Source organism: Antedon mediterranea, chromosome 2 (genome assembly GCF_964355755.1).
Source record: "Antedon mediterranea chromosome 2, ecAntMedi1.1, whole genome shotgun sequence".
NCBI lineage: Eukaryota > Metazoa > Echinodermata > Crinoidea > Comatulida > Antedonidae > Antedon > Antedon mediterranea.
Window position 1 is genome coordinate 39,229,532 of NC_092671.1, and position 23,906 is coordinate 39,253,437.

Below are 23,906 nucleotides of genomic sequence, written 5' to 3' on the forward strand. Positions count from 1 at the left end.
TTAATTTGAAAATTCGAAAGGGCATAGAACAGAAAATTGCAATAATCAAGACGAGAGAAGATAAAACCATGAATGATAGATGATGTGGAGCGTATAGAAAGAAAGCGTCCAACAATTGCGCATACTGCCAAATATTTAAATGCCACATTATTACACAGTAAAATCTTTATTCTTTTGTACACAAATTTTGTAAATAGAGAGGAATTTTAAAAAGCTATAAAAAATAAACGGTGTGGTAAAAAATGTTATCAGATGACTAAATATAGGTAATATAACTTGAATATTACATTTCTGATATTTTTATTCAACTTTAGATTTTTATTTTCATGCTATAGCAAAAATTATCCACCGTATATCCACCATCTTTTTTCAACTTCTAGGGAGTCACCAGACATGTTATTGCATTAGGTTAACTACCTAACTACTGAAAAAAAGTCTTCTTGGTTTTTATAGAAGAATTTTGCCAAATTTTGTATTTGACCATATTAAGGGAAATTCATATACAAATATTTTATTTATGTACAATTAACCAAATATTATATTTAAATTCATGCCTGTACCTAAGCTTTAAATAAAGTGTTTATAAAAAAGGAAAAAAAAGTGTTGTTTAATCAGTGTTTTCATAGTAGACGTGACCCAAAAAGATAACAAACTTATAATATATATATGCGTTGGTCATACTATAGGCTTTTTATATGGAGAATTGAAATTATTAGGTTATTTTGGAAGTTCAATATCGTCAACAACTTTAGGTTACTAATCAACCTTATATAATAACATCTTTTGCCAAGTTTGATAACCTGCTATCAACAACACTGTCCCCTAGAGGCTGTGATTGGTCAATACTCGCAGTAGTAACCTGGTAGGCGCGGCGCGCTGAACATCCGGTGATTCGGACCGAAGAAGACGAATTAATATTTATTCGGCCTAACTGTGTAAATAACTTATCATTGCGAACCAAGAGAACACCTTTGAAAACCATACCCAGTTAAACATTACTTTTTCAGATAATAGGCCTACATGCAGCAACATCGTAATAGAGGAGACTAAACAATAGGCCTATTATTCAAATTGCTTTAGGATTTGAATTGAAATCTAGTTGACCTCTAAAAACAACATTTTCCTGTTTCTTTGCCTCGAAATTAAGAAGATGATCCTGTTTTAAATCTTGCCACATTGTATAATGTAATTCATCTCCTTTCAGTGTTTCGTCAAAGTATTGAGCAATATAACCTCGTAACTGACCATTTAAAATATCTGGTGTAACATATGTGAGTATTTTATCAGTGTTGCTCGTAAAATGTGATTGGGCAACGTCGATACAAAACTTGATATATGATGATTCATTCGTGTGTTTATCTCCATCCACATATTCTTCACCAACGATTACTTTGTTGTTGTAGATCTCATCTGAAGATCCTGGAGTTTTAGAAAGAGCAGTGAAATGAGGTTTTTGCGCATGTGCAGCATATGGATATCTATCTGTCAATTCTTTTGGTATTGGGCACGGTCGTCTGTTTTCAACATTAACACATATAATTTGTGTATTAGATGTACTAATACACTTTTGCTGTTTTTCCAATATGAGATTACTACGGAAAAACATTGAAGATGTCCCAATATACGTAACGCTATACGTACCGTATATAGGTTCTGATATCATATCGCTGGTGATATTATCGTCGACAAATCCTTGCTGGTGACGTACAAAGTAGCATTCTTTCTTCCTAGACAAATAGAAGTTTCTATTTGAATTTTTAAGAACTTCTTCGTGAAGTTGTGCATGTCTTGACGGACGGACATAACCTGCAATATACAATTATAAATATTATTTGTTAGTCTAATTAAGAGAGTATTATTTAATTATTTTAGTACTAATCGATATGATAATGAACACAAGTTTAGGATTTTTTAAAAATCTATTCGTTCATGGGATAGAAAACATTAATTATACGTTTACAAAATACAACAACTAAACGTTCCTACCTGCTTCATTGAAGTCCACCTTTCTCAGTTTTTTACCGGAAATATCAACTTTAGTACTGTTTGTCGATGCCATTCTTGTTAACATATTTATGCCAACTCGTTTCAGCTGTACCCTTTGAAGTATTGGTGTTATGGTAAACATTTCGGATGATGAAAGATGAAGAGCAGTGTTGGTTCTTAGGTTGATTGAAGACTGACTGACGGTAAAGGATTTTTTTAAAACTTTTAATTAAGTCAGTGAAAAGGACAAACTCTTAAATATTTACTACTTATAATTATCTTTATTACTTATGTTCAACCCGCGTTTATACAGTACCACATTGTAAAGTTGTTATATTATACTGGTTAGCTTCTTTAACCATCTGAAGAATACCTTAGATTTAGTTTAAAAGCTTTTCTTAACGTATGTATTAAAATCAAACAAATTACTGATTTGTCTGCTGCTTTTACAGCTTGTGTTTAGATATTTAAATGAAAACTTCTACGTGTTATTTTCTGATTTCATTAACGTAAGTGATATGACCAATCACAAGCGATAAAATATTCAAACTGTCGCTTGTCATTGGTCAACTTACTTGCGTTGAGTCTATGTTCTTGCGTTGCGTCTCTAGTGTGAACCGAGCATTAAGGAATGATATCCATTCTACGTTCAGAGTGAGGTACATAACTTATCACGACATCCTTTCTAAGTCTAATGACGTTTACATATAGCGATAAATAATAGTTCTATTGTTGATAATTATATATAATGGAAATATTCAAATTGTTTTAGGAATTGAATTGAAATCTAGTTGACATCTAAAAACAACATTTTCCTGTTTCTTTGCCTCGAAATTAAGAAGATAATCTTGTTTAAAATCTTGCCACATTGTATAATGTAATTCATCTCCTTTCAGTGTTTCGCTAAAGTATTGAGCAATATATCCTCGGAACTGACCATTTAAAATATCTGATGTAACATATGTGAGTATTTTATCAGTGTTACTCGTAAAATATGATTGGGCAACGTCGATGCAAAACTTGATATATGCTGCTTCATTCATGTGTTTGTTCACGTCCACATCGTCATTGCCAACGATTATCTTTTTGCTGTAGATCTCATCTGAAGATTTTGGAGTTTCAGATAGATCCGGGAAATTAGGCTTTTGCGCATGCGCAGCATATGAATGCGCATCTGTGAATAATGTTGGTATTGGGCAAGGTCGTCTGCTCTCAAGATTAACACATATAACTTGCGCAATACATGTACTAATACACTGTTTTTCTAATATTAGCTTACTACGGCAAACAATCGACGATGTCCCAATATACGAAACGCTATACGTACCGTGTATAGGTTCTGATATCATAGCGCTGGTGACATTCTCGTCAACGAATCCTTGCTGGTGACGCACAAAGTAGGATTCTTTCTTTGTAGACGAATAGTAGTCCTCTGGCAATGCTGATTGCAAACCGCAAATACGAACTTTTTCGTGAAGTAGTGCATGTCTTGAAGGACGGATAAAACCTACAGATAAATAACTTAATAATGAACGACTTAATTCGGAAAGTGTTCATTAAGTAAGTATAATGTAAGGTCAACTTAACAAACCATGCTGATATGAAAACAATAATTTTGGCTGTCATTTTGAATATTAATATATAAATAACTAGCGATCGCAAGGTCATGAGTTCAAATACTCTTATTAGTTTTTTTTTTCTCATATCAGAAACATGCAGCGCGAAGGCTGAAAATGTTTATTTACAAAAATATATATATGGAAATACAAATATTTAAAAAATACAAAATGTATACAAAACATTAAACCAACCACAACACTACAATACAGCCATTCTTATTTTGAATTGAGCAATTTATGAGTAAATTATATTGCTTAATACAATGAAACTCATAATATTACAAGGATAGGTTCTGTGTGCTACAGTATATTAACAATACTGGTAGGATATTCATTATTGTCAAAATATTCCTTATTTTTTAAGGATAGGACTCAGAAGACACTTAAAGTGAATTTAATGAATATAAATGAAGCAACTTAAAAGGGGCGGGGAAAGAAGAATATAATTATCTCTCACACTATAGTACAATGTGTATACATAGAAACTGATCTGAATCCGTTTGATCACGGTATAGATCACGGTATAGAAAGTTCGGATTACAACACAACTATAGGTTCCTACCTGCTTCATTGAAGTCCTCCTTTCTCAGGTTTTTACAGCCGATATCAACTTTAGTGCTGTTTGTCGATGCCATTCTTGTTAACATACCTAAGCCAGCTCGTTTCAGCTGTACCCTTTGAAGCATTGCTGTTATGGTAAACATTTTGTTTTGAGCATGCGTAGTAGTGGCTGTTCTGGTTCTCAATAGTCAAGAGTACTAGGCCTACCTATTGAAAATGAATACAACAATTAAGTGTTTTTAAGATAATGGTTTAATATTTATAAAAAGTTATAATCGCTCAATCATTTTTCAGGATGTTGTTGAATAGCAATATTAAATATAAAAGTGACGTTTCACCAGCTTTCGTCAAACCGCCTACCGCATTAGTCCCCGAATTCATCCTCTCGTCTATCGGCGAGTCATTTTTCAAAGCAAATTCCAAAAATATATTAATATTTTCTCTTTATTCAAGCAATTTTTGTTTATAAAGGAAGGTGAAAATCTCTGGCATAAAATTCGAAAAGTGCAGGATAATTTAAAGACTTTTCTTCTTGTACATTATGACATGGTATAATGGTAATGGTTAATTGTTTGGTGTTTTAGCTTTGACAATACACGTGGTGACTGAATATACGTACATGACAAACAAACAAACCTACTTTGTATTAAATTTAATATAAACAAAAGAACAAAACATATATTATAATTACATATGTGCATTAAACGACTTGTAAAAAATAGTTAAATAAATTTATCATAACAAATATGTGGGTAACGCTACTGGATCGTCGAAATATTATATACCGTGCATAGATATGATCCCAAGCTTTAGTTTAGGACTACAGTGAATATATCATAGGTTAGAGGTTAGATAATGTAGTTTGAACCGACATCTGAAAACAGGAACTCCATCTTTCTTTGCTTCAAAGTGGAAAAGATATTTATTTAGAAAATCTTGCCACATTGTATAACTGATCTCATCACCTTCGAGAGTTTCACCAATATACTCGCACGTAAGCTTTGTTAATTTACATTCTAACAGCTCGTGAGTAATGTTGCCAAATATTTTATCATTAATGCTGTTTTTAGCAACTAAAACACAAAACTGCATGTAAACAGCTGCATTCATATGTCCGTTCAAGTCAACATCTTCTTTACCAACAACCATTGTTTTCTCGTAGATTCTTTTATCTTTAGATTGCAAAGTTTCTAACTGTTCGATCTTGGGTTTGATTCTTAGAACAGACTCGTACATTTGTACCAGTTTTTCTGGCAATGGGGTGGGTCTTCTCGTTTCAAGATTAACACAAACCCCTTGTTGGATCATGGTACTAATACACTTTTTCTGGTTTTTCAAAATCACTTCAGACTTGCACAAAATTGAGGTTCTACCGACATGTGTCACAGTAAACACACCACATACTGGTTCAGATACCATGTCTGTTGTGATGTTGACATCTATAGATAATTGTCCATGGCGTAAAAAGAATCTGTTCAACTTGGCAATAGAGTCGGCATCTTCCTCTAACGATAACTCGAGACCAGTATTTCTGATCTGTTCATGGAAGACCAGGTGACGAGATGGATGAACGAAACCTAAACCAAGAATATGAAAATAATTTTACAGTTTACTGTACTGTTAGGCCTACATCTTTACCATAACTTGAAAGAAAAATGAACTGTTCGAAGTAAGGAAACCTAGCCTGGTGGACACAGGTGTTATCCACATCCGTATTGTTTCCTGATACTTCTTCCGTTCAGCTTGGAATTTACTATTTTATTCAATACTTTTAAAAATTACTGAACTTTGACGATGCATTTCTCTTGGTTGCCTTTCTCGTTTTGATTTGTTTGTATACACTTTATTTCCACAATTCCTATTTTTTTTACAAATTACAGTACTCAGTTGGTTTTTTTTGTCTGAGATTCTTTTTTTTTTTTTCAATATTTAAAAAAAGAAATTACACTACATACGTGTTTGGCACTAACCCAGATACAGTATATTACGGTAATTATTATATTATATGAACAACTGATTGATACGAAGGCATGCGACAAATCAATACGCATGGTGTCATTTCGTAATATTATTCATCGTAACACAATTTCTACCGCGACAGATGTTATGGTAGGCGGCCGGTTCGACAATATACTTAGACTAGTCTTAGTAGACCTCTACTACTGCAAGCTAACTAGCAAGTATAGAGTGGTAACGTAACGCGTTTCGTACGGATGCATGTTTCCTATGTTATTAACTTAGAGTAGGCCTACAATAGGCGTACAGGTACTATGATTAGACAAAGCTTACCACTTTTATTGAAATCCTGCGATGAAAGACGTCCACAATCCTCAATGTTTAAAATGAAAACGTTTTTGGACGCCATGATTCGATTAATACAACCCGTATGTGAGGACGGACATGGTCATTCGCTGAGACGTGAGATTTGTGATGGTCGAATGATTTAAGTTATCAACTTATCAAAATGATCAACAAAATAAAATAAGCTCCACCCACCCCACTTTTCATGTTGAAGCAAAATGCAAGTGGCTAAACAAATTAGCATACTCACTGTATAGAATGCCGTGATGTAACATACTAAATTGGGTTTTTTTTTCACGTTGTTTTTTTCAGTCAGTTATAGTACTAGAGGCTGACGTTTTTGGTTTTTTTTGCACGTCATGCTAAAATTACAAATTCCAAAGCATTTCTGGTATTTATGAGTCCTATTTGACTGTCAATCTAGACCGATATTAATTCGCTGTCAGGTAATCATTGAATTATTATAAAAACAGTCCAATAAAGTTTTTGTTTGTAATATGATACTTCACACTTGAAGTATCTAGGCGTGATGAATTGACCGCCAGACTTGTCCTTATAATAGCAATAAAATAAACTAAAGTGACAGAAATTGAGTCTGTGTTTCATATCAAAGTTATTCACTTCTGTAACAAAAAAATAATATTTATTCACGTATAAAAAGAGAAAAGAAATATATATATATATATATATAAACTTTATTTAGATACTTTATTTATTTACTGACAGTACAACTCGTTCAATCAATTCAAGTATTTTTTGGCTTTAAATTACATTGTTTTAGGTAAAATAACTATTAGGCCTATGTGATAAATAAAATGACACATTCAAAAACAAATTTTAAATAAAAATTTTTTCTAGAGGGAAAATATATCTTTAAAACTGTTACTTCAATAAGCGAGCAGCGTTTTTTGTAAGAAATATTTCTTGTTTTAGGCAAAAAAAAATTATTTAGTCATCCTTCCCAAAATCATTTTTTACAATTTTATTTTCAGTTTTTTTTTCACGGAAGTTGATATTAATTGTTAAGTTATTGTGTTTATCTTATTTTACTGAATCGTTGAGATACGAAATATTATATACCGTGCATAGATATGATCCCTAGCTTTAGTTTAGGACTACAGTAAATATATCATAGGTTAGAGGTTAGATAATGTAGTTTGAACCGACATCTGAAAACAGGAACCCCATCTTTCTTTGCTTCAAAGTGGAAAAGATATTTATTTTGTGAATCTTGGCACATTGTATAACTGACGTCATCACCTTCAAGGGTTTCACCAATATACTCGCACGTAAGCTTTGTTAATTTACATTCTAACAGCTCGTGAGTAATGTTGCCAAATATTTTATCATTAATGCTGTTTTTAGCAACTAAAACACAAAACTTAACGTAAACAGCTGCATTGATATGTCCGTTCAAGTCAACATCTTCTTTACCAACAACCATGGTTTTCTCGTAGATTTTTTGATCTTTAGATTGCAAAGTTTCTAACTCTTCGATCTTTGGTTTGGTTCCTAGGGCATCTACAGGAGGTGCATACATTTTTACGAGTTTGTCTGGTAATGGAGTAGGCCTTCTCGTTTCAAGACTCACACAAACCCCTTTTGCAATCATCGTACTAAAACACTTTCGCTGGTTTTTCAAAATCAGTTGAGACATGCATACAAATGAGGTTCTACCGACATATGTAACAGTAAACACACCACATAATTGTTGTGATGGTGATACCATGTCTGTTGTGATATTGACATCTATAGATAATTGTCCATGGCGTAAAAAGAATCTGTTCAACTTGATAACAGAGTCGGCATCTTTCTCTAATGATAAAACCAGACCAGAATGTCTGATCTGCTCATGGAAGACCAGGTGACGAGATGGATGAACGAAACCTAAATCAAGAATATGAAATTTACAGTTTGGTACATCTTTAACATAACTTGATTCTCAGAAAATACGAACTTTTTTCATCTAGCCTGGTGAACACATAGGCCTATGCGTATTGACTATTGTTTCCCGACTTGCATAAATTCTTCTTCTAAATACTTAAAAAAATTACTGAACTTTGACGATGCATTTCTCTTGGTACTTTCTTGTTTTGATTTTTGTTTGTATACCGGGCCTACAGTAGGCTACACTAATTCCACAATAAGTTATTTTTTTTTACAAATCACAGATTAGGCCTAGGAGGCCTACTACATTATTTTCCCTTTTCTACTAATAATAGTATTATTAACAAAGGCATATGTGCCAGTAATTAAAGGCAAGCGACAAATCAATACGTATGCCATGGTGTCATTTTGTAATATTAATATTCATCGCAAACAAACTTTCGACCGCGACCGATTCTATGATAGGCGGTCGATTCGACAATAGGATCACTATATATCTACTTAGACTAGTCTTTTTAGTAGGCCTCTACTGCAAGCTACTAGCAGGTATAGAGTGTAAACGTGTTTCGTACGGAAGCAAGCATGTTACATGTTTCCTTACGTTAGTAACTCATAGTAGGCCTACAGGTACTTATGATTAGACCAAGCTTACCACTTTTATTGAAATCCTGTGATGAAAGTCGTCCACAATCCGCAATGTTTAAAATGAAAACGTTTTTCGACGCCATGATTCGATTAATATGACCCGTGGGGTCATGGTCATTCGTTGAAACGTGAGAATTGTAATGGTCGAATGATTTATTTTACCAATTATCAAACTTTTCACGTTGTACCGCACCCCTTTTAAACAAAATTCAAGCGATAGAATACCATGATGTAACATTCTTTCAGTATTAAATCTCTCTCTCTCAAACTTATTTAGTCATCCTTCCAAAAAAATCATTTTTAACAATTTTATTTTCATTTTTTTTGTCACGGAAGTTGATATTAATTGTTATGTTATTTGTGTTTATCTTTTTTAGAAGCGTAACAGTTAAGTTAATTTACAAATTAATGATCATAGATTGTACTTAATTTTTATGAAATAAAATTCATTGATTGTAGAAATTGAGTCCCACAAATCGGCAACTTTTTACATGCAATAATAAACAAACTTTTACACAGATTGCGTTCTGACGACCGATAATAATCTTTCTATATATGCACCATGTGCAACTCAACAAATGTTTTGTTAAATGAAGTTAATCAAAATAAATGTATGTAAAAAGAAAATATTATTAGTATATCCTCTCCCCTGGTAGGCCTATACACACGTGAGACAAATTGTTACTGTAAAGATCATTCAAATTTTTAATAAGCAAATGAAAATTAATAAGACGGTAAAAACTGAATCCCAAATAAGATGTAGGCCTAATATTACATTAAGAACAAGCCGTTGTACTCTAGGTACATTTATTTAAGAATTGTAGTTTATAGGCAAGAGACGGAATGGAAATTGAGCCGACATCTGAAAACAAGAACGCCATTTTTCCTTGCTTAAAAGTGGAACTTTTGGTATTTTTCGTAGCCAAACATAAGATCAAAAGCCTGTTACGAGTTCCTGCCTTGGCAATGTGAGTTCAGTGTCCTGTTGTTGCCTTATTTATTGTAGCGATGCAATCCAATTATCATCTTGATAACAGTGATTCTGAATATTATAATTGTTGAGTAAGCGCCCGCATTATTTATTTCCTATTAGGTTAAGGCAAAATAAGGAATAATGCAAGATACAAATTGTTTTCAATGATAAATAATTACAAGATAGATGACCTACTTCCTAATTATAACTGGACCTAACCCTTTTATAAAATTTTTTTAAATCTCATGAATTATAATGATTTTTACCTTCTCGGGAGAATACTGAAAACAGCCTATGGTCTCTAGCCAGCCACATACCTCAATTCATAGTGAAAGCAATTACAGTGATATCACATATTTATATATGTAACAAAACATAGGTAGAACAGAAAATACTAAGTCACAAACAACACAGCTTTCTTTTAATATTTATTTAAATCTTTCAAAAAACATTCAATCCATCCATTCAATAAATAACACGGTGTGTCCACACATACAATCCGTCAATATCCATTTCAACACACTCTCTCTGCATGTAAACTCTGTCTATATATCTTTCTATACACGTAAAAAGTTTAAATCAACCGATGGATAAATGATAATGATGTCTCACACAATATCATGAAAATAATTGTTCTTATCCATGATATTGATGGAGAAAAAAAAATCTATTATCAGAAAAATCGTTCAACCCAATATAATATTGAACATAGCTTTTAGGTCTAAATTTCTAAAAATGAACAAAATAATTTGGCTAAACATTAACATTTGTTGCTATTATAATACAATTATAAATCAGGTGATTCAAGCCGGTTTCGCAGGTCACGTCGTGATTCAAGCCGGTTTCGCAGGTCACGTCGTGATTCAAGCCGGTTTCGCAGGTCACGTCCTGCTCATATCAAATTTATGTTTATTTCGATTTCTATTTTGACATGCAACTTTTCTTCACATTGAAACAATTTTAGCATTATTGTATATAGATAGGTCATGAGTTAAAACATTTTCATAAAGGCCTATTAGCTTATGTTTAATCTGAGAATATATATATATGACAATCTGATTTGAGAAGGAAATGCATGTTATAAATACAGTTAGAACATATACCACCATTGTATTGAGTATTTTATACTGATAATATCTAACTGATTTGCTTCAACCTTTAATGTTTAGCAAAAAGGGACGATTACTCAAATTTATACAATTTTTTTTAAGGCTTAAGCTCTGTCTACACTATCAAACTAGTTTGACAAAAAAAAGTGTCAAATATTGTAGTGATATGACATCATCGTGTCCATATATGGGCACATCACATTTTGTTGTCACATACAGTTTGATAGTGTAGACAGCTTAAATCAATTAAATGAAATGTCACTTGCTCAAACTTAAAGTTTCTACAATTAATTTGATAGCTATAAATCATGTACATAATCATATTGATAATTAGTATGTTAAACATGATGGGACCAACAGACAAACCGGCACACTTAATAATAGCATGTGCAAAGATAAACTGAAATAAACAAATGCAACATTTTGTACTTTTAGTTTTGTACTGTTTTTTAAATTAATTTCTGTAAATGTAAAACATTGAAAATGTAATTGATAATACAATTCAATTTAATATATTATGCTAAATTCAATGAAACAGTGTGTCAACATTTACAAACTCTAATCAGATTTGTGGGAAAACCCACTAATATTATATATATATACTTTAATTTTATTAATATCCTTACTCTAAAGTTTTATTATGATTTTTCTGTGACTATATTTCTATAACAATGTCTTTTAAGCAACAACTCAGTAAGTCAACTTAAATAATGTTTTATATTGAGTGACATAATATTATGCATGAATCGTAATAACATGAAGAAAAACATTATTTTTATGAACTAAAACTTTCTTATTTATGTACAGCTATGTTTGTTTTTAACATAATTCAGGGCGTGGTTATTATCGGAACCACCAGTGCCAAGAAATAAATCATCCGCTTGGTTAGGACCTATGTTTTAAGTATAAACATAATCTTTTAAGATGTTTATTATTAGTAGTAAAACTATAGTAAAAGATGTTTGTAAAATTAAGTGATTCTAAAATATAGTGTTTGTTACCTCACGACAAGTAGGTGGAAAATATGGGTAAAAGCAGGGGAGAGGGTTTCACTCTTCCCTCGTAAAAGCAGGGGAGAGGGTTTCACTCTTCCCTCGTAAAAGCAGGGGAGAGGGTTTCACTCTTCCCTCGTAAAAGCAGGGAAGATGGTTTCACTCTTCCCTCGTAAAAGTTAATAAAAAGAAACAAGTAAAAAATAATCATTAAAATCAATGAAAGCATGTTCAACTGATTATGTACAAAGCAATGGTTTATTACATTATATTATTACGGGAATAATATCTAGATAAATCTTTCAGCTAATCTAGATAATATCTAATATATAGATAAAATCTAGATAAAAGCTTTCAGTTAATCCCTGAAGTGCTGTTGTACATGCGCCTCAAATTCTTCCTGACTGTTCTCTGGCGTGCAGGTAAATTCACACATAGGACACTGCTTTCCAGAGTGCGACGTGACATGGTCGATAAAATATTGGTGTGGAATCGATGGAGGGAACACCAATTGACACTCGGGACATCTTATTTGAGTCTCGACTGGAAACTCAGGAGCATCATGGAACTCTACAGCCACATCTTCCCTAAAAAAATATTTAATGAAACATTAATTCTTATTTTTTTTTTATATTTCTCTTTTGAGAATTATTTTGTGCATTATTTTTATAAATTCTATTAATTTAAATTTAATTGTTATATGTTTATGTCTGTATGTCATGTTGTATTTTTGTGAGGGTCCTTAATGATCAGCTTCAACTGGATGGACCACTTTCGTAAAATATTGTTGAAATAAATAAATTGAAAGGAAGGTCTATCAGTCTTTTCTAGACGTCACATATCTATCAGATATAAAGGTTTGTGAAATATTACAGATTAGGATTTTCAAAGGCGCCTTGAGCAGTTGGGTGGATATGTGCGCTTAATAAATCTTATTACAGTGTTATTATTATAAAACCTACAATATCCAAATTCAATTTTTTTTTTTATGTTTCACAAATAAAAAAGTCGGTAAATTGTAATTTTTAAAATCTTTTGTAATTTAATAAGAAAAAAGAAAATCATACTTGTCATCATCTTGGGTAGAGCTGTTAGGAGCAACAGCAGCAGCAGCAGGGGGTGGAGTTGCATTAGGTAGATTAACTTGCACAGGATCCAGCTCATCAATAGTAACAGTGGTTTTCTGTATGACATTTTTCATTGCAGCAATCTTTGCTCCTTGAGTCATCACAGGCTCCAATGGTTCTGGTAGGTTCATCGTTACTGGTGGATTCCGTGGCGGTAAAAGAGATACTTCCTCGGATCCATTGACATTTAATTTGTTGGCTTCTCTTTTGGGTTGAAAGACAACAACGTGTTTTGGGCGTGGGGTATAAGGGTTGTCATACACTTGGTCCGTTGTATCTTTAGCGTATGGATTCACGTAGATACTTGGTTTTCTTCTTATTGGATCTTCTTGTGTTGCTGCTGAGTTACTGCAATGGTTTGCAGCTTGGTTTGCAGCCTTCAAAGCCTCAACTTCTACCTTCAGTTGTTGGATCATAAACTGAAAAAAAAAAAAACATTTTTATTTATTATGTATTTATTTTATGTTTTTAGGCACAAAACCAAGGATTACCAATAGTAAATTGATTTACTATCCTATCAGATAGGACCCGATTCCCAGTGCAGTATTTTACTATCCTATCAGATAGCACCCGATTCCCAGTGCAGTATTTTACTATCCTATCAGATAGCACCCGATTCCCAGGGCAGTATCTCCACATCTATCTATTTCCGAAGTATCAAAGGAATGTTTAGTAATACAGCATCTTATTTATATCAAATATGGTGCCTGTATCATGTAAGGTTAGGTTGAGGGTTAGGTTACTACTAGATACATGTGAAACACATGTGATGCTATATTACCAAATATTCCTATGATACTTCGGAAATAGATACAGTACAGAAAACCAACTACAGATAGGTGGTAATCCCCCTGACACAGAGGCTATCAGATAGGTGATAATCCCCCTGACACAGAGGCTATCAAATAGGTGATAATCCCCCTGAAACAGGGGGCTATCAGATAGGTGGTAATCCCCCTAACACAGAGGCTATCAGATAGGTGGTAATCCCCCTGACACAGAGGCTATCAAATAGGTGATAATCCCCCTGAAACAGGGGGCTATCAGATAGGTGGTAATCCCCCTCAACACAGAGGCTATCAAATAGGTGGTAATCCCTCTGACACAGAGGCTATCAGATAGGTGGTAATCCCCCTGACACAGAGGCTATCAGATAGGTGATAATACCCCTGACACAGGGGCTATCAGATAGGTGATAATACCCCTGACACAGGGGCTATCAGATAGGTGGTAATACCCCTGACACAGGGGCTATCAGATAGGTGGTAATCCCCCTGACACAGTGGCTATCAGATAGGTGGTAATCCCCCTGACCCAGGGCTATCATATAGGTGGTAATACCCCTGACACAGGGGCTATCAGATAGGTGGTAATAATTTCCAACGGCTATCATATAGGTGGTAATACCCCTGACACAGGGGCTATCAGATAGGTGGTAATAATTTTCAACAGAAGACACAATGATGGATTTTTTTCTTTGTTGCCTCATTTAATTTAATAATAAAATTCAGGCGAGTATAATTGTGATCCAAACCGAATATACGATCATTCTTATCCTCACATTATTAATATCAATTTTTTTGTCATCTTCAAATGAACATCACATAATTCATATTGTTATTATTATGTTCTATTGGTTAAATAATACCAATTCAAAATAATTCCAGCGTTCTTACCTCTTTCTCTTGGTAAAGCCTGTCAAAATCTTTTTTCATTGCCTCTTTTACTTGTGTTTCGTCCATCAATCGATTGTGAAGATCTTTCATCTGGTTACTAAACATTGAGCACTGCTCTTCATTTCTTATCTTCTCTTCCTGTGAATCAATCAAATAAGAAACATTTCATGATAACAGCTTTTCAGGGTTAATTGCATTCAAGAAGATGGTTTATATAACTGTTATTCAACATTCAAGAAATGTTGTTGGTTCACTTTAAGATGGAAATTTGTTTTGCTTGGCATAATTAAGACAATAAAACTACAAAGAAAAATACATCACAATGTAATGTTAAAATACTATTTATAGGCTTATGGTAAAATAATGTTAAAAAAACTATTAAAAATGCAGATTGTAAAAACGCTAAAGGCAACGTAAAATTGTTAAAAACAATTAAATGATGGCACTAGGTTATTTAAATTATAGACTAATAGGCTGGGTAATCATCAGGAATAGTCCTGAACAGGGAGATGAGCGCCCCTGCCCACCGATGAGTTTTGGGATCTCCCTGACCCGGAGGGAGAGTACCCGTTAGGGTTACAGTCTCAGGTTTTCAGTTTTTTTTAATTAATTAGTGTTCCATGACCTTCTCATCAAAATTTAAAACTCTCATTGTTGTGCTATGTCAACATAATGTCAATGACGGCGAAATGTCCCCAACAATGGGGATAGCTATGCAAACAAGTAAAAAGTAAGTAAGTAATTGTAATCAGCAAGTGTGTTTCGATGTTAATTTATTTTTTTATGTACATGTAATTCTAAAACTAGAGTTAACTATCCCAAAAGGTTGAACGTGTAAAATAATGTAGTGTAAAATAATCAAGCTGTATCATTTAGTACAAATTCTGAGTGATTGGTTTTGCATTTGGAGGTACTTTCCCGAATAACCGTAATCAAAACGGTATTGGGTTTGGTTTAGGTTACGCACCTGATATAATTTTTTGTACTTTTTGATTTTATTATCACGTTTGGTGAGTTCCTCTTCCATTGTGTGTAGTTGTTGTTTAACTTCATTAATATCAAATGTATTATCTCTGTCTTGCTGTTTATCTGGGAGGTCTTTCAGTGCAACAGCAGGTATACCAGATTGAGTGCCTTTGTCTACTGCTCCTTCACAAGCCTGTTGAAGCATTGTGCTTGCTTCTTCTGAAATATCAATATGGAATTGTAAGAGGAAGTAAGTAAGAGAAAATAAACATTTGCCATTCAACACATACAGAGAACTGTTCACGTATATAATATTGGCAATCACCACCATCATGTTGGCAATCGCCACCATTTGGACATGATATCACTACCATATTTGGGCATATCATCACTACCATATTTGGGCATATCACTACCATATTCAAACATATCACAAGTTTGATAGTGTAGACAGAGCTTAAGATAGCTTACTTCTGACAGCCTCGTCTGTCTCCTCCTCCTTCGGTTGCCTCTTGTCAACTTTGTTCAGTTTTCTCTGAAGTTGATGACATTCTAAAAACTTGGTTTTGTACTCCTCTGCTGCCATTCCAAGACGCGTTTTGTAGTCATTTCTTTCTTGAACTAAATCCGTTTTCTCTTGCTCAATGGCAATCTAACAAAAATAATGTTTTTTCACAAAACTGTACATTAACGTTTTAAAATATTATTTATGTTATGTTGAGAATGACTATATTAGGCAAAACTGGATGTTATGTTTGTTGCTGTTTATTGGTTTTCCCCAAATAATACATATATATTCTTAATAAATTATTAATTATTTATAAATGTGAATGATGGTCAAAATAAGTCTAGAAATAGACTTTAAGCAGCGACAACAAAATAGAAAAAAATACTACAATGAAAATACTGTACAATAAATATAAATAAATAAATATAGGAAAAAAAAAGGAAGAGTGGTCAGTAATAATGATGATTGTTATGATAAAGATGATTAAAATATATCATACCAATTTCTTCTCTAGTTCAACTTTTTCTTTAAACAGCTGATCATATAAAATTTGTCTCCTCTTTAGTTTAGCTGTGATATCGTCTAGAGCCACCCTCAATGCTTCAGACGGCCCTCCTATCACCGTGTCTTTCACATTCTTCTGTAGTTTTTCATGATCCTAAATAGAATCCATACATTATCTATTATTATATAACACCTAAGTAAATTCCTGTCATTTGATTGGACGATTGTGGGTCACATGGCGTGCAATATAGTTATTATTTGTATACTAATAATCAATTGATACATTCTCTTTTGCTATGGATATATGTCATTATGGTGTTCCAAAAAAAAGATGAATTAATGGATGTACTGACAAAACTAATAAATTAAAATCAATATATTTTTTCGGGAGATTAACAGAAACACTCTAGCCATCTTGGTGCGCCCTCTATGTTGTATATCTCAAGTCATGAAAGTGTATATCTCAAGTCATGAAAGTGTATATTAGTATTATTACCAGAATGCAATGTTTCTTTCTCTGTTGAAATTCAATTTTAATAAGTATAAAGTTCTGTTTACATTAGCAAACATTATGACAAAAAAATGTGGTGTGCCCATATATGGACATAATGATGTCATATCACTACTTATTTGGTACATCACACTTTCTTGTCAAACTAGTTTGATATTGTAGACAGACCTATAATCATTTGAGAAAATGTGAATATGCAAGAAAAATAAAACTTATTGAAACTTTTTTTTATAGATAAGAATGAGGGTAAGAACATTTATATATTTAATTATGTAAAAAGTAAATATAAAATGAGAGACGTTTTAAGGAAATAAAAGAGAAAGGTTAAATGTTTGTTACCTTGGCTAATTTATTCATACTCTGCCGCATGACCTCTAGCTGTTCCTGTAGGAGGCCCTCTTTCTCCCTAAAAGCGTGTTCTTGTCGAATAATCTTTTGTTGCAGTGTGGCTTCTTTCTTTCTGAACTGTTCTCTTGTTTTCAATAGTTTGTCGTTCACATGGTCCTTCTCAATTGATGCATTCTAGCAAAATGTATCAAATAGCAAAACACATTAGTTCTTAATTCCTATTATTAATCTTATTATTTATAATATTTAGTCATTTCATTTTCATTTCAAATATTTATTTGGGCATAAGTAACCCAGGGTCAGGAAGTTTGTGGAGTAACACTAGTGTCTGCTGCAGCTCTGTTGTTGCTAAAGCTGCAGCCCTGTTGTTTCTAAGCTGCAGCCCTGTTGGAACTATAGAATAAATATTAATTTAAGCGTGGTTCCCACTAGAACTCAACGCAGCGACGTATCGACGCAAAGTGATGCATTGCATAATCGCAAGTGGGAACCGACGACACACCATTGCTGTAAAAATCGCAGGTTTGTTTTCACGCAGGTGGGGGCAAACACAATGATTGGAAGGGCATTTTCTTACGATGCGTAGATTGCGTACTTTGCGTCGCAAGTGAGAAACAAGCTTTAAAGTAAAACTGTTAAGCATTATTATCTGCTTATTTAGTCTTTAAAGGTATGACAAATTCTATTTTATATTCTGTGGACGTTCTTGTAAATATCATTTACAATTTATAATATTCTAAATATTCATTTGGTTACCTCCAGATCTTTAGATAATTTGTGTTGAACTGTTTTCAATGTGCTAATCTCTTCTGTTAGCATAGACTTTGTCTGTTGTGTAGCTGCTAGTTGACTTTCTACTTGTTCCAAACGATTTTCATTGCTTCTCAAATAGTCCTAAAATTATTGATACAATATGGATAAACTGTAATATAGTTTTTTTTTGTCAAACTTGTTTGATAGTGTAGACAGAGCTTTAAGGTCCAAAAGGACAAAGATTTGTTACTATTGAAAACACATTCGGAATAATATAATGTTTGGAAAACCAGACTAATCAGGTCAGCTTGTAGGTTTCCGATATACAATATTATTATAAACATAAAAACAATAATAATTGTGATAAAACACACAACACTGATATCACTATGATCATGGAGGATACCTCCATGCTATGATAGATAAATTAGATAAATTATTTAATACAAATATAATCCTGTTATTATGACAGGAAATAAAGATTAAAACTACGCAGGGTCATTTTCAAGGTCAATACCTGCCTTCACTAACAGCTTTCATTTGTTGATGGTTGAAGTAAAGCTCTGTTTACACTATCAAACTAGTTTGATAAAAAAGGTGTGATGTGCCCATATATGGTAGTGATATGCTTAAATATGGTAGTGATATGACATCATCATGTCCATATATGGGCACATTGTCACATAAAGTTTGATAGTGTAAACACAGCTTAGTACTCTTTTGCATTTAACTGACCAATCACAGTACATTATGCTAATAATAGTTCTCCCAACTATACAACAACAATACTTTAATCCACAATTTTGCTGGGTTTGAGAATAAGTGTATCAAAATGTGAAATAAAATGGGAGATCAAAATATGTTGTAAGTCAAATGTTAACAAGTAGTATAAATTTATGAAGTGAGAACAGGGCATAAGTGAAATAAAAGTAATCAACATACTCTATCAGCTCTGGCAACCAGGAGTTCTTTTTCAATCTTTTTCTTCTCGTCCTCATGCTCACGTTTTAATTCACATGATTTTTCTGAACGCCTACGCATATCTTGAAGCAGCACTTCAAGAGCTTTTACTTCCTGTTCAGATGAGAGAAACTGTTCCTGAAATATTACAAGGAAATAGAAATAATGCAAACACTAGAAATAAATGCTTAAGCTTTGTTTTTGTTTGTGGATACTGTTGCGTCAGGGGGATTCAAGAGGGGGGACCATCAGACCCCAGCCTATAAATGTTATGTTAAGTTCAGTATTTTTAGACCCTGACTTTTTATAACAAAAGTGGAGCTGTATCTTGGTGGTTAACATGCTTGCTCTCCAATCCCAAGGTCCAGGGTTCAATTCTGTCCTAGTGCCATGGTTGTAACTCACAACTCTTTCAACTCCACTACCTAAGCCTCAAATGAGACTTAGTTTAAAAAGCACGATACATTATTAAGTAGTTTATCCATCCTGTAATTGGCTGTTGGATGCGTATGAAAAAAAAAAAAATGATTGTGCCTACCTTATATTGGTCCTTCTCTTTCTTAACATCCATAAGTTCAGCTGTTAGTTGATCTCTGATTGAACTCAATGTATTGTTGTTTGCAACCACTTCTTGTAAGTCAGCTTCTGTAGATTCCAGCATCGTCTTGTAGCGTGCATTCTCCTCTTCTAGTTTCTTGATTTTGTCAGACGCCAAACCCACGTTTGTCTCCAATAGGCTCCTTTGATTTTCCAGATTGTTTAACTCTAATGACAATTCCTGTGAGAGATGAGAACATTTAAGGTGGAGTCTACTTAAGACAAAAAAATTCCACACAAAATGACAATAGCATAAATTGATACTTTATAAGGCACTAAAACAGTGTGTGCATTTCTTGAAAGAGGCCAGGAATTATTCTTGATTAAGCTAATAAATGTCAAACTAACCTGTTTAAGTGAAGTTAGCTCAGCAATACTAGCATTACTCTCTGTAAGATCCTTCGATGTCTCTGCCAGCTGTTTTTCCAGTTCATCTTTAGCATTCTCCAGCTCTTTCTGCTTCTCTACCATCTTCTCTTTTTCATCAATGGCGCGTTTTAGCTTCTCTTCCTGGATGATGGTCTTAGACTGGATCATCAACATGTCTTCATACTCATCATCAATCTCAACGAACTCAACATCAGTGAGGTGAAGGAACTGGAAAGGTGTACTCGCACCTCTCATCTTGCCTAGTCTGTCGATGTAACAGAACTGGTAGAATTCGCCATCATCTTTAGGTAGATAGTACGCTGTCAATAGAATAAAGATTAAATTAAGATTATATTCTTCAATTGCAATACAGACCTTGTAAATATACCTTACAGTTGAGTAAAACCGCTACTGGTTTATGATCTATATATTGTATCATGTTGTTGTAATCTTTGTGTTGTTTTGGGGCCATGTGGTGTAGTGGTTAAGTTGGACTCGCAATCCAAAGGTAGTGGGTTCAAGCTTTGGTCACTGCAGTCCTTGAGCAAGATTTTTTTTAATTTACCTTCCCACCTAGAGGTAAAAAATGGGTACCGGTATTGAAAATACTTGGAAGGTAATTCACAAACCTGCAGAATACAGTGGGGTCTAAATGAAATAGAGATGGGCACCACAATCATTAGCAAATAAGCTTTAGTTTCAACTTTACTGTACTTTAGCTACCTTGTGTTGTTTTGATATTAAAATATATATATTATGCATAAAGCTGTAATATAATATATGCAAATACAGTAATTTTGTCAATAATGTACTTACAATTAAAAAGAATGTTCAGTTTGTACTCTTGGCCTGTCTGCCAATCATTTGGCATGGGAGCCCAGTCATAGGTGATCTTCTCTCTGGTAGTACTCCAACCTATCTTAAACAGACCTACCCAATCATTCTTATTTGGCTCAATAGACTTAGTTAAAGTATAGCTACATTGAATGTGAGCATCTGAAACAAAATTCACAATACAGCTGAGTGGTAATTTATCAATTAATATTACTTGTATTGAGTATACACTATTTGTAAATACATTGATTACAATACAATTATTTTCATTACAAATTAAACTATTATTCAGATAAAAAATTGATTGTTTTGTAGGCAAGAAAACAAAGGTAAAGGCTGTAAAAAAAGGGAATAAAACCGCAAGAACACAAACAAAGAAACATGGGTCATTGAAGAGCTGGATAAACAAAAGAAGTTTTCTTTTTTAATTCTGTCTATTTTGTAGAAAAATCTTATTTCAAATAAAGTTATTTAGTACATTTTCAAGTTTCAAAATACCATTCAATCTAGTTATATTAATATTCATATTAATTATGATTTTTCCACTGTGACTAGGCCTATCTGATTTTTAAAATGCAGACAGTAAACTATCTCAATACCGAACACCTTTGGGCCGGCCAAATAAGTCTGGTTTTCCGGAAAGTCTAATATTCTAAATGAGTTTTTAATGTTAAAAAGACATTTGGGACATTTGGGACATTTTAGTTCTGAAGAAAAGTCTGGTATTGGGAGAGTTTCTGGTTTTCAGAGAGTGCGGTATTGGGAGAGTTGACTGTACTACAGTATTAAAACATGGTTACCAACCTGGTGGATAATTCTCAGCGACATTGTGAAATATAACTTGCGCATAGTCCATGGTTTGGTTCAAATCCTTTTCAGTACAGTATTCCGCTGACCGTTCCATGGCTTTAAATTATTACCAAGTTCTAGCGGTAATAATAAGCAAAACACAAAGGGTCACTACACAGACAATATTAACTTATTCATAAATTTATAAAAATAGAGCTTCACTTTTTAAATTTATACTAAAATAATGCAATTCATTAAAAAAAGATATCCTATTTTAGGCCTAGACGTAATTGCTATTAAAAATAAATGTATACATATCACTGTATATAATAGTAACGCCAACTGTATTACATTAAACGTACAGTACTGTACAGTAGGACTAGCTAGCCAATTTCCCTGACTTAAGTCAAGTGTCAGTAGGCCTAGAGGCCTGTCTTGTACGCAACTGGCTGGCTGTGGACATTTTTGTTTGGCCACCCACCACAATCAAGTTTACTCGATTGTTTTTCCATCCCGAAATACTCAAATTTACAGTCTATTTTATCAAAAAATACATTTTATAATTGTACCAAGTATATAAAGCAAGTTTGTAAGATAATTAGACTATTAAATATCTACCACAAACCTATATTTCAGTTATTTTACGTGCGACGAATGTGAAATTATCCTTATCTTCCTCCTGTGTATTGCGACTGCGACAGAAAATAAACATGACGACATCATTGTTTTTTTTCATGGCTGATTATAACTACGAAATTATGCGGTCTGCCACGATCTTATATGATTGTGTTTCAATTTGAATCTGCATGATTTTACATGGTACATGGTAGGGGTTACCAAATTGGTTTTGTAGATGAGTTATTTTTAGTCGTATGACCACACAGTAGGCCTGTTGATTTAAAGTAAAAATTAATTATTTTGTGGAGATCGATCGATTAAAAAATATTGTATATACCATTTTCATTGGTTAAACCTAATGTTGCAAGAAAAAAAAGTCGACTCAATTATGAAACGCAAACAGACCAAACAGAAAGAATAAAGCGTGTATAGAATTATTGGGTTTTTATCAGTAATTTTTAGCGTACGTTCATAAAGAGCTACAAAATTAATTTGTTCTTTAATTGTTTCATCTAGGCCTAGGTTTTAAAAAGAATACCCTGTTTTTCATTATCAAAACCACTTTTGTGAACTAAACTAAAATTGTATTTATAATGTATCAATGTTCATGTTACTGTGTAGTATTCATACAGTATATTGTTTGGAATATAATATTTATAAATTTATATATATATTTTTTTTAAAGCAAACACAAAATACAAAACTATTTACTTTTATTAAAAATAATTCATCCAAGAATAGTTACAAGCATATTAGGCATATATACAAATTAATACATAATTAGTATTTTATTAAGTAAGTTATTGCACTCTTTTCCTCTCTGATCTTTGATCTGTGATGTATGGAATCAATCAATCAATCGTTCGATTTATATAGCGCCATTCCAACATTCATTGCTCATGGCGCTGTAGAAAAAATCAGAAAAGGTGAGTTTGAGTAGTGACTTAAAGTGACTCAATAATGATGTGTGTTTAATGTTCAAGGGTAGGTGGTTCCAGAGCCTAGGTCCAGCAACACTGAAAGTCCGATCTCGCCAACTATGTTTGCTCCTCGGAATGTCCAGTAGCACCTGATGACTAGATCTTAGTTCTCGCTTTCCCTTCTTGACTGTCAACAATTCTGAGAGAGATTTTTGAATGGTTAACAGTTCTGTTATAATATATATGATATAAGGAAGAAAAGCAAAGAGATCATGGAGCGGCTGTATGGCAGAATATACAACACTAAGTAGGCCTATTGTAAAGTTAAAAAACTAAAAAATTTAGACAATCTT

At 33.2% G+C, this 23,906-nt stretch overlaps 2 protein-coding genes across 4 annotated transcripts; both read right to left on the reverse strand.

Moving 5' to 3' along the window:
• Window positions 1-915: 915 nt before the first annotated feature.
• LOC140041066 (uncharacterized) lies at window positions 916-4,334 on the reverse strand. Of its 3 annotated transcripts, XM_072087446.1 has the most exons (4): window positions 4,168-4,334; window positions 3,314-3,493; window positions 1,987-2,179; window positions 916-1,806 (listed from the first exon to the last, which is right to left on the reverse strand). In XM_072087446.1, exons 3-4 carry the CDS (start codon window positions 2,126-2,128, stop codon window positions 1,067-1,069), a joined length of 882 nt encoding a protein of 293 aa, XP_071943547.1. In that variant the 5' UTR covers window positions 2,129-2,179; window positions 3,314-3,493; window positions 4,168-4,334; the 3' UTR covers window positions 916-1,066. The 3 variants fall into 3 exon arrangements, 2 of the variants coding, with proteins under 2 accessions (XP_071943547.1, XP_071943546.1); XM_072087445.1 differs by having other exon boundaries at window positions 1,987-3,493; XR_011842809.1 differs by having other exon boundaries at window positions 1,720-1,806; window positions 1,987-3,493.
• A 6,025-nt stretch (window positions 4,335-10,359) lies between these two features.
• On the reverse strand, window positions 10,360-22,708 carry LOC140041064 (tax1-binding protein 1 homolog). The gene is made up of 14 exons (XM_072087444.1): window positions 22,641-22,708; window positions 22,031-22,152; window positions 21,209-21,388; window positions 20,372-20,712; window positions 19,965-20,204; window positions 19,409-19,564; window positions 18,470-18,607; window positions 17,705-17,887; window positions 16,850-17,008; window positions 16,314-16,494; window positions 15,844-16,061; window positions 14,877-15,014; window positions 13,141-13,619; window positions 10,360-12,660 (listed from the first exon to the last, which is right to left on the reverse strand). The coding sequence occupies exons 2-14, from the start codon at window positions 22,128-22,130 to the stop codon at window positions 12,432-12,434; spliced, it is 2,742 nt and encodes a 913-aa protein (XP_071943545.1). The 5' UTR covers window positions 22,131-22,152; window positions 22,641-22,708; the 3' UTR covers window positions 10,360-12,431.
• Window positions 22,709-23,906: the final 1,198 nt, after the last annotated feature.

What these genes read in the sequence shown, in the direction of transcription:
- LOC140041064 (XM_072087444.1), bottom strand. Translation starts at nt 22,130, where the DNA reads ATGGAACGGTCAGCGGAATACTGTACTGAAAAGGATTTGAACCAAACC. An exon ending in TGGTTGCCAGAGCTGATAGA is followed by an intron (nt 18,608 to 19,408) that starts GTATGTTGATTA and finishes CAATAATTTTAG; the next exon opens with GACTATTTGAGAAGCAATGA. An exon ending in TTGAACTAGAGAAGAAATTG is followed by an intron (nt 16,495 to 16,849) that starts GTATGATATATT and finishes TATTTTTGTTAG; the next exon opens with ATTGCCATTGAGCAAGAGAA.
- LOC140041066 (XM_072087446.1), bottom strand. Translation starts at nt 2,128, where the DNA reads ATGTTTACCATAACACCAATACTTCAAAGGGTACAGCTGAAACGAGTT. An exon ending in GGTGGACTTCAATGAAGCAG is followed by an intron (nt 1,807 to 1,986) that starts GTAGGAACGTTT and finishes TGTATATTGCAG; the next exon opens with GTTATGTCCGTCCGTCAAGA.